General features: G+C 33.1%; 1 protein-coding gene across 1 annotated transcript; it reads right to left on the bottom strand.

Moving 5' to 3' along the window:
* Positions 1-10,402: 10,402 nt before the first annotated feature.
* LOC143654991 (olfactory receptor 4K1-like) lies at positions 10,403-11,134 on the bottom strand. Its single transcript, XM_077126575.1, has one exon. It carries the CDS (start codon positions 11,132-11,134, stop codon positions 10,403-10,405), a length of 732 nt encoding a protein of 243 aa, XP_076982690.1.
* Between the last annotated feature and the right edge of the window lie 880 nt (positions 11,135-12,014).

Below are 12,014 nucleotides of genomic sequence, written 5' to 3' on the forward strand. Positions count from 1 at the left end.
CCTGCCCCTGAGCACTTGGTTACCATTCATGTACTTTTTATCCTCTATGAATTTGCCTATTCTGGACATATCATATAAATGGTAACATATAATATGTGGCTTTTTGTATCTGGCTTTTTTCACTTAAGATAACGTTTTCAAGGTTCATTCATACTATAATATGTATCAGTACTTCATTTCTTCTTAGGCTGAATAATATTCCACTGTATGGATATGCCACATTTTGTTGATCAATTCATCAATTGATAGCTATTTGAATTGTTTCCATGTTGTGGCTATTTTGAATAATGCTTCTAGGAACACTTGTGTACAAGTTTATTCATGGGTGAACACTTGTTTTCAGTTTTCTTGGGTATATACCTAGGAATGTTATTTCTGGGTCACATAGTAACTCTTATGTTTAACTTTCTGAGAAATTGCAAAACAATTTTCCACAGATACTTCACCATTTTGCATTCCTACCACCAATGTACAAAGTTTCATTTTCTCCATATCCTCACCATCGTGTTATATTTCCCTTTATTATCATAGCCACATTAATGGGTATATTGTGGTATGTTCTTATGGTTTTTATTTGTGTTTCCTTAATGGCTAATCCTGTGGAGCATCTTTTTATGTTCTTAAGTATACATATATACATACATATAACATACATATACAAGTATGGTTGTATATATGAGTACATACATAAGTACACATATATAGGTCCATATATATATATATATATATATATATATATATATATATATAGAGAGAGAGAGAGAGAGAGAGAGAGAGAGAGAGGGAGAGAGAGAGGGAGAGAGTTGTTTGTTCAAGCCCTTTGCTCATTTTTTTTTAATTGGGTTCTTTGTCTTTTGATTGTAAAGTTGTAAGTGTTTTTTAAATATATTCTGCATATTAGACCCTTATTGAGTATGTAATTTGCAAGGAATTTCTCCTAATCTATAGGATTTCTTCCACCCTTCTGGTTAGCATCATTCAAAGCACATTTTTTTTTGTAATTTTGATGAAATCCTTCTATCTAGTTTTTCTTTGGTTGCCATTATTTTAAATATCTAAGAAACCATTGCTGAATATAAGGTGTGGTAGTTAGATTTAGATGTCAACTTGGCCAAGTGAAGGCACCTAGTTTTGTTGCTGAGGACATGAGTCAATGGTACGTGAACCTCATCTGTTGCTGATTACATCTGCAGTGGCTAGGATGTGTGCCTGCTGCAATGAATGATGTTAGATTTAAGTGGCTGGTGCTTAAATGAGAGACTCAATGTAGCACAGCCCAAGCAGCTCAGTATACCTCATCTCAGCACTTGCAGCTCAGCCCAGACCTTTGGAAATGCAGAAAGGAATCACCCCAGGGAAAGTTGTTTGAACCCAGAGTCCTGGAGAGAAGGCCAGCAGAGATTTCCCTGAGCCTTCCCACATAAGAAAGAACCTCAGCTGAAAGTTAGCTGCCTTTCCTCTGAAGAACTAACAAAATAAATCCCCTTTTATTAAAAGCCAATCCATCTCTAGTGTGCTGCATTCTGGCAGCTAGCAAGCTGGAACACAAGGTTACAAAAGTTTACATCTAGGATTAGATATATTGTGTTTTTACATTTATTTTCCCAAAATATTTTCTAATTTCCCTTATAATTTATTCTTTGATGAACTGTTTGTGAGGTATGTGTTGCTTAATTTCCTTGTTTTTGTGATTCTTGATTTTCTGACTTGATTTCTAATTTCATTCCATTGTTGAACATCTTTGTATGATTTCAGTCCTTTCAAGTTTACTGATATTTGTTGTATGGCCAATTATACAGTCTATCCTTGAGAAGGTTTCATGTGCATTTGAGAAGCATGTTTATGCTGCTGTTATTGAATGGAGGGTTAATAAACGTTTGTTAAGTCTAGATGGTTAATAAAGTTGTTCAAATCTTCTATTTCCTTGGTCTTGTTCTATTATTGAATGTGCAGCATCAAAATCTCCAAATTTTATTGAGTCATGTAAGTTTTTGTTTCAAGTGTCCCATAGTTCTCTTGATAGATACATATATATGCATATATATAGATAGACACACATCTAACATATGTGTATGTATATATATATATATATATATATATATATATGTTATTTTGATGGACTGGTTCTTTTTCTCTACAAAATGTGTATTATTCGCTAGTGACAATTTTTTCCAATTTTTTTTTTTTTTTTACGTCAGGATACAACTCCAGCTTTCATTTTGATTACTGTGGCATAGTATGTGTTTTTTCCATCCATTTCCTGTCAAACTATTTGTCTTTGATTCTAAAGTAATTCTGTTGTAAACAGCAGATAGTTAAATCACATCTCATTTAATCTATTCAGCAAATGTCTGATTTTTAATTGAAGTGTTTAATTCATTTATATTCAATATATGTAGGCTGTATGTCTGCCATTTTGCTATTTGTTTTTTATGTCTTATTTTTCATGTTCTACTTCTCTGTTACTGCCTGCTTTTGTGTTACATATATATGTTCTAGTGTAGCATTTTAATTCCTTTCTTTATTTTACTCTTTATTTTGAATTATTTTCTTAGTTATATTAGGACTGTCAATTATCATCTTAACTTATAACAACTTAGTTTGGAATAAACACATTAACTTCAATACTTTGTTGACAAACATTTTTCCCCAGAATTTTGAATATAGCAACCCACTGCCTTTTCATATCATAGTTTTTTTTAGGAGATGACAGGTGTTAATTGAGTGTGGTTTATAAATATGTCATTTTTTTCTTGTTGGTTTCAAGATTCATCATTTATCTTTTGCATTCAACAGATTGATAATGATGTTTCTCAATGTGGATTTTTTTAGGTTATTTGTCCTACTTGAAGTTTGTCGAGCTTCTTTGATGTGTAGATTAATGATTTTTCATAAAATTTGGGAACTTTGGGGCCATCGGTTCTTTGAATATTATTTGTGCCTTTTTATTTCTCTTCCCTCTTCTTCTTCTGGGAGTCATGATGCATATGTCTGTATAGTTTATGGTTTCACAAAGGACACTGGGGTCCAGTTAGATTTTCTTCATTATTTTTTTTTCTTTTTCTTCTTCAGATCTGGGTAATCATAATTGGCTAATATAAAAGTTTTATGATGATTTCTTCTGCTTGCTCAAATCTTTTTCCAGGACACTACCTAATTTTCACTTCAGTTATTATAACTTTCAAACCAGAATTTCTATTTGGCACTTTTTATAATTTCTCTCTCTTCATTGATACTCTCCATTTTGTGAGACATTATTATTATATTTCCATTTAGTCCTCTAGACATTATTTCCTTTAATCTTTGAACATATTTAAAATAGCTAACTTAAGGTCTTTATTTAGTAGGACTTCTGGGCTTTCTCAGAAAGAGTTTTTATTTTCTTCCCCTGTATATGTGCCATCCTTTGCTTCCTTGCATGTGTCATTTGTTGTTAAAAACTGAATGTTTAAAATAGTATCATGTAGCAACTTTGGGACTCATTTCCCCACTTCCAGGATTTGACATTGCTGGTATTTGTTGTAGGTCTTGTTGTTTGTTTGGTGAGTTTTTAGAACTAATTATGTGACTTCCAGCCATTGTATTTTGTAGTCACTGAAGTTATCTGCTTAGTTTGCTTGCTGGTCAGCTAATGATTGAATGGAGATTTCCTTAACTTCTGGAACCAATCAGTCTCCCAATCTTCACTCTGAATATGTTTTATAGCATAACCTCAGCACTCAAACAGTTAACAAATCTGCATTAGCCCTTACTTCATTCTGAAAAGCCTTAAAATTGGCCAGAGGTTAGAGTTTAGGACTTTCTCAGATATTTCTTAAGCATTCATACAGCCTTGGACATGGTAGCCCTAGATATGATATTTGTATACTCTTCTAGACTTCAGAGAAAACATCAGATTAAAAAAAAAACAAAAAAACACTTACAGATCTGTCACTCCCAAGCTTTTCTTTTAAGTTTTTGGTTACTCTATTGTTTTCCCCAACTGTTACTCACCACTTCAAGCAACCTCAGAGTTAAACAGTGACCTATAATTGTTTTTGATAAACACCCCAAGGGAAAAGTCTTTTCTACAATGCGTGATTAAATACAGGTTTAACATTGCCTTGCAAGTAAGATCTTTATAGCAGCCACCAGACAGGTCAAATAAAGACCTTCCTGTGGAAACAGACTTGTGGAAACTCTAACCATATTCTGTCACTGACAGTGGTTGCCAGGCTACTGGTTTTTACTGTTGACATGGGATATATGTTTCAAGACAACCACAGCCCTGGAAAGCAGGGATGAGGTTATGGCAAGTTAAAACTCTGCAAAGCTTGCTGTTATTACTGAGATTTAACCATATATTGAATAAATATGCTCCTGATTTCCTCAGGTTTTAATAAATTTTCAGAGTACTGAAAAAGTTGATTCTGACAATTTTTGCCAATTTTCCTGTTGATTTCCTGGGAGAGATCATTTTCAGAGGTTCTTACTCTGTCATTTTAGCTGATGCCATTGTTTCTAAATTTCCTGATAAAATTAGAACCAAAGAAGTCCTATCATTTATTGTGAACAGCTTTTGATTTTTTCAAGTTCAAAACGAAATGGGATGTTCAGTTGAACATCTCAGTAAAGGTAGTCTCCAATATCCTTCTGGAGAGGTGGCCATAAAAGTAAATGGACAAGGGAAATTCCTTTTAAAGACAAAACTGAGGTTTACTTTTTCAACTGGTGACAGAATATAACTATTTTTCTTTTTTACATGGGCAGGCACCAGAAAAAGAACCTAGGTCTCCAACGTGGCAGGAGAGAACTCTGTCAGTTGGCCACTGTGGCCCATCCAGGATATACTTTTGAGAGGCTACAAATACCACATCATTCCTTTCTAGAACAATAGTGATATGTGACCATCATGTTTTCCATTATACTATCTTTCTCCTGCATGGGATTTTTTTTATTGTTATTAAACATACCAACATACAAACACAAATATTCTTACCATATGATCATTCCATTCTATGTACATAATCAGTAACTCACAATATCATCATATAGTTGTATATTCATCATTATGATCATTTCTTAGAACATGTACATCAATTCAGAAAGAGAAATACAAAGAAAACAGAAAAAAAATCCATAAATACCATACCCCTTACCCCTCCCTTTCATTGATCACTAGCATTTCAATCTACTAAATTTATTTTAACATTTGTTCCCCTTATTATTTTTTTTATTTTTTATCCATATGTTTTACTTATCTGTTGATCAGGAAGATAAAAGGAACATCAGACACAAGGTTTTCACAACCACACAGTCACATTGCAAAATCTATATCATTATACAATCATCTTCAAGAAACACTCTATGGGAATTTTCAGTCTAATATTTTCCTTCTTACTGATAGCATTGATAATTGTTAGTTTGGTATGTTGTTATGGATAACATCATTTTAAAGCATAGTTATCTGGGATCCAAGATCTGCATTTTCAATGACAACCAGGAGATGGGAATTTATTAAATGCAGTAAAAGGGAAAGATCTTTAGGAAGGAAATGTGTTTTTTTGTGCAACTGGGAAAATTTTTATTAGAGTGTGTATGTGGGAAAGGGCATTTGGACTTGGTTCCAGCAGTAAGAGAAGGAAGATATCTAAAAGGTATTTTTTTTTAATGATTTTCTCATTTTTAACAGCAGACATAAGGAAAAGCGATCACTCCTGCCTTTGGATATAACCCCTGGAACTCCTGCAGTATTCTTGAAACCAAGAAGGGAATCAGCCAGAATAAAACATAGCTTCAAGTTGACAGTATAGAGATGACAGAAAGCTGACTCTTTCATGACTGGTGCTATTAACTGTGATATTTCCACACTGACATTTTCTCTGGACTCTTTTTCATATGATAGGCTATAGTTATATTTATCATTTAAAACAATCTCAGCCAGAATTTTCTGATTCAGTGGCATCCTTTTGAAAATTCCACAGGATATTTTGATATTCCAATTAATTTGGGATCTAGTCAATGAATTGAACTTTAAAATCATTTTGAATCAGATATATTGTAAAACACTGCCTCTTTCTATTCCAAGTTTTCTTTTGTGTAATTTATTATTTTTTTCCCTTTGAACTGGTATTCTAGATGAGTGGAGGAGATAACTGCATCATTCCCAGGTACCTTTATATTACCTGGGCCCAAATAGTAAAGTTTTCAGGCACAGACACTTTTTCTATTCTTAGTTTGTTAAAAGTTATTTTTTTCAACAATGATTGCTAACTAATATCATTTTTTTAACTTATGGAAATAATCATATTTTTTATTTCTTTATGTTAGGGTGAATTATAATGAATCATAACCATGTTAGACCAACCATACCTTCCTGGATAATTTTTACTGGACCATGATTTTCTAACTTTCTATATAAATTACTGGATTCAGTTTCTGTTTTGTAAAGAATTTTTGTCCTTTTTTTGTGAATGTGATCAACGTATAATTTTCCCTTCTTAAACCAGTTCTATCAAAGTTTGAAATCAAAGGTTTGCATGCTTCACTAAGGGAGGGGAGGAAAGTTTCACCACAAAAGAAAATCAATATTATTTTCTATTCTCAGAGATAACTTGAACAGAAGGAATCACAAGTTTTCTTTTTCTTGAGGACTTGCTTTTAAATCCTCAAATATAATATAATATATGCACATATTATTGAATATATTATATTATATATAATATATTATATATTATCCAGATATATTATAGAATCCAGAATTTCCAATATATAAATGAATATTTGATTTTGTGCTACATGATTGAGAGATAAATTACTCAAGCTAGTTTCCCAGCAATAAAATTATTGGTTCATAAGTATGGACATATTGTAATACTATACCATGTGGCTTTCTAAAAATTGTTTAATGATTTTTGATGGAGCAGAGCCCCCATATTTCTAAAATTTCAGTACTATTGTAAATATTTCCCTTTCATATTTTTCTTTATCAATCTGATAGTGAAAAATTTCTCAATTGTTTTGATTTAAATGCTTTTTATGTTAGCTTTAAGATTTTTACTTTGTCTAGAATTTGTATACTTTTTCTTTGAAATTACTGCTCATGATATTTGGCCTTTAAAATGACAACTGTATTTCATTATTTTCAATTCAATGAATGCTCCTGTGCCTTTATCACTTATAGCTCATAAGCAACTAAACTGTTTCCTTTAAATAACCACAAAACTTCCACATTTATCAATAAGCATTGTTTATAAAAGCACACCTGTATTACATTTATAAATTATGCTGAATTTTAAAGACATAGTATACTGCAGTAGCAATGATCGGCTGAGTTTTGCTGCTCTGGCTTTGAAACAAAAAACAACATATCAGAAAATATAACTAAATTCTTAGTAAAATCATAATAGTACTCTTTACACCCTCTGTGAGAAATGTTATAGCACTTATAAGCAAATTCTCTTTATGCTTTACTATAAAACTTCCATTGGTTGAACTTCACTGCAGTATGTCTGAATAAATAGTGATTTGTTTGGTTGATTTTAGTTATAAAGTAGCCACAAAAGCACATATCAGTAATCAGAAAATATATTCCATTCACCTTTCTTTCCTCAAATTTTAAGAGAAACTTCTGAAGCACCTACCAACTTATAGGAAAAGAAAATGGAGAGGAAGGCAAACACATGATTGTTTGGTTCCTTATCAGCCACAGAATCTGTCACTGTCATCACTGGACGATTTAATTCATGCCCAGAGTAGTTTATTCTGTTTGTGCTTCTTTCAATTCAACTTCAATATAATTGTTGATATGAAGATGTGATATGAAGACGTGATATGAAGATGTGAAAATAATGAAATACAGTTGTCATTTTAAATTTAAATTCTATATTAAAGGAGAACAAATGTCAAGTCTGAATGAGAGATTTTAAAAGTTAGTAATGTTTGATTTTAGCCTTCTTAGAGGTATTGAAACACCTAAAGAAAAACTAGACCCAGTCCTGACTACATGGAGAAATAAGAGGAGTCACTAAGACAAATAACAGAGCCCATTCCAACATTGTTCAGGTGGGGTTTACTGCCAAGTAATCACTCTGATGGTCTTACACTTCTCAATTAGGTAACCAAAACTCCTAATTTTAACGCAGATTCATCAAAAACACTTACTAATAATTTGACTTCTGTTCCAATCACAGTGCTGTGATTATTTATTTTGTTGGACAATTATAATTTACAATGCAATTTGACAAATATCTTTTTAGGTTTCTTGCAATGATCGATGACTTGGAGTTTCTGAGTCTGTGATTCTGTGGCTCAAAATTTGAACTGTGGCAAATTCACTCCATTAATGTTAAGTTATAAGGTTTTCTGGTGGTTGGCCAGATAAGTGTCTTTTCCTGACAATAATCTTCTGGGACCCTTATACAAAGGAAGCCACTTTTTTATTCAAAATGTATGTGATTCCTTGATTTCTTAGTATGCAGTCATTTCCATGAGGCCATAGCTCTTCCTTACTCTCATTTACATATCCACAGTACCTGGCATAAACTAAGGATGGAAAATTGTTGAAATGCACTGACTTGCATTGAGTTGAAGAGACTGAACCTTACCACAATAAGATTATTAGCTCAATATATATGTTTAATAATAAATACAATATACTTCACTTCCCTCTATTATCTAATGATTTATGAACCTGTTTATTGCTCAGCAGACTGTTTTGAAGTCTTTTACTTAAAAGAGCACTGTGGAGCAGTGCGGTTGTGACTCAGCAGCTGCCTGCCATGACAGAGATCCGGGTTCGATTCCCAGTGCCTGTCCATGAAGAAAAAAAAAAACATAAACAAACACAAAGGGACTGTGTCTCTTTTTTTCCTCATTTTTTAAACATGTCATTGCCCAGTACAGTGATCCATGTTCAGCCCATTTTTAATTAATGACAGTTTCTTAAAGAGTAATCCAAATAAGTAACCTTACATATGGATACCTACATGTGAAAACAAGAACAGAGTTCTAAGGAACTCATTGAACCATATAAAATTCTGAGACTCAGAAATGGGCAATCTACTTTTCCATTGGCTTTTTAACCCATGACTCTATATGCCTCATTTTTAGGAAAAGACAATTTAACGTAGCTGAAATATCAATATTTAGTGTATTATATCATCCTTATCATATATACTGGATGTAATTGCTTGCAAAACTTTTGGAACATTGATAAACTGCAGTTAAAAATAGAAGAATATTTGCCTTACGAACTTATAAAACACAATCACATCTTCATATCAACAATTATATTGAAGTTGAATTGAAAGAAGCACAAACAGAATAAACTACTCTGGGCATGAATTAAATCGTCCAGTGATGACAGTGACAGATTCTGTGGCTGATAAGGAACCAAACAATCATGTGTTTGCCTTCCTCTCCATTTTTTTTCCTATAAGTTGGTAGGTGCTTCAGAAGTTTCTCTTAAAATTTGAGAAAAAAAAGGTGAATGGAATATATTTTCTGATTACTGATATATGTGCTTTTGTGGCTACTTTATAATTAAAATCAACTAAACAAATCACTATTTATTCAGACATACTGCAGTGAAGTTCAACCAATGGAAGTTTTATAGTAAAGCATAAAGAGAATTTGCTTATAAGTGCTATAACATTTCTCACAGAGGGTGTAAAGAGTACTATTATGATTTTACTAAGAATTTAGTTATATTTTCTGATATGTTGTTTTTTGTTTCAAAGCCAGAGCAGCAAAACTCAGCTGATCATTGCTACTGCAGTATTCTATGTCTTTAAAGTTCAGCATAATTTATAAATGTAATACAGGTGTGCTTTTATAAACAATGCTTATTGATAAATGTGGAAGTTTTGTGGTTATTTAAAGGAACCAGGTTAGTTGCTTATGAGCTTTAAGTGATAAAGGCACAGGAGCATTCATTTTAGAGACTTCATACAGCCTATCATGATGCTACAGATTCTGTTTTTTTAATTGAAATAATGCTAAATTGTTCTCTGTGTTACTCCAATTGAGTCAGATAGCTTAGCAAATCTGATTTAATATAGAGCCATTTAAAAATGTTACAGGAGATATTTTTTAATATTTTAATTCTTTTAGTGTATGAAGTTGCTATGTTTCAGAGAAGATAAGGAAGCCAGAAAATATAGGAATTAATATCATAATAATGAGATACCACTGTATTTACCAAAGTTAGATCACCACCTTCAAGTCTTCTAAAAGCAAAATCCTACTTGTCATACAAACAAAAGGATAACAATCATACACAGTCTCTACAAAAGACTGAGGCAGAGATTTGTGTTTCTTATTCACAGTTGTCTAAAAGAGCTGCTTAGTACCCACATGTCGGTTCCTTAAGTTCCTCATAGCTTCTTTGACATCTTTATTCCACAGTGTGTAAATGATGGGGTTAAGGAGAGGAGTAAACAGTAAAAAACATGGAGATAAATTTATCAGTTGGGAAGCTCTCAAAGGGCCAAATATATATGGAAATCAATGGAGCAAAGAACAGAATCACTGCAGTGATGTGGGCAGAGAGGGTGGAGAGTGCCTTGGACATCCCACCAGAGGCTTGGTGATAGACAGTAGCAAGGATGATAGTGTAAGAAATGAGCAAAAGAAGGAAACAGATAAGTGAGAGCAGGCCACTGTTGGTGAGCACCAGGATCTCCAAAACATAAGTGTCTAAGCAAGCAAGCTTGATGACAAGTGGGAGGTCACAAAAGAAATTGTCCACCTTGTTGGGTCCACAAAAAGGCAGATCAACTGTAAGTGCCAGGTGGCTGCCTGAGTGCACAGTGCCAATGGCCCAGGACACCCCTACCAAAATAGCACACACCTTTTGACTCATGATGGTCATATAGTGCAGAGGTTTGCAAATAGCAATGTATCTGTCATAGGCCATGACAACAAGAAGCACCATCTCAGTACCGCTGAAGACATGCAAGAAAAAGATTTGTGACATGCAGCCCTGGAAGGTGATGGTCTTGTGTTCATTGAGGAAGTCTGAAATCATCTTGGGGGTCACAAATGTGGCCTGGCACACATCAATGAAGGAGAAATTACTAAGGAGAAAGTACTTTGGGGAGTGCAAGTGAGAGTCGGTAATTACTGTGAGGATAATAAGAACGTTTCCCAGCATAGCAGCTCCATAACACAAAGGGAAGAGAAAGAAAAGGAACAGTTGGAGTTCCCGAGAGCTAGACAAGCCCAACAAAATGAATTCAGTAACAACTGACTTATTTCTTCATCCATTAGCTGAATCTGGACTGCTGAAGTTATCTGGAAGGAACAAAAATAATTGAAAAAGATAAGGATAAGCCCTTCATCTTTCATGTAAATGAAATAGATGTTTCAATTTCAAAAACTATAAAAATAATATGTGAGACTGTAAAGACAGTGTTTATTCAAATTAAATTTAGGAAATAAATATTTACCTATGATTATTTAGATAATTATGAGTTTTGCTTTTTTTTAAAAAAGTGACTTCCTTTCTTTTTTGCCTGTTTGAATAACATTACATATAAACTGTTTACTCAAACCAGAAATCTGAGAGTCACTATAGATTCTTTCCTTTCATAGCCACATACTGTCACCAAGCCCTGTGTCTCCTGTCCCATTTATCTCTCATTGTGAAACCCTTCCTTTCGCCTCAATCATTAATTTTTCTACTGGATTGATGCAACAGGATAAAAGCAGGTCTTCCTGCCTGCCTGTGCCCCTTGATTTTTTTTTACCAGACACTTTCCCATGATGAATTATTCTTTACTTTTTAATTTATGCATTGAAAAACTGCATAGATAATAAATAAGTAGATGGATAGATAGATAGAAAACTTTTCTATTTAATAAATAAGTCACTGTGGAAAGAGTGCAGATGAGAGAAAGAAGTATTTGCCATCATATTCTAAAAGTTTTCATGCACAAGCATGAAAATTATCCATAGTAGCTTGAAAGTCAAATTCTATACTTACACATTCAGACTGTGAAGGGTAGAAAATCATTCTAGTAGCTTTAAAAAAT

The sequence above is a fragment of the Tamandua tetradactyla genome, chromosome 14 (assembly GCF_023851605.1).
Source record: "Tamandua tetradactyla isolate mTamTet1 chromosome 14, mTamTet1.pri, whole genome shotgun sequence".
NCBI classification, from domain to species: Eukaryota; Metazoa; Chordata; class Mammalia; order Pilosa; family Myrmecophagidae; genus Tamandua; species Tamandua tetradactyla.

What these genes read in the sequence shown, in the direction of transcription:
- LOC143654991 (XM_077126575.1), bottom strand. Translation starts at nt 11,134, where the DNA reads ATGCTGGGAAACGTTCTTATTATCCTCACAGTAATTACCGACTCTCAC.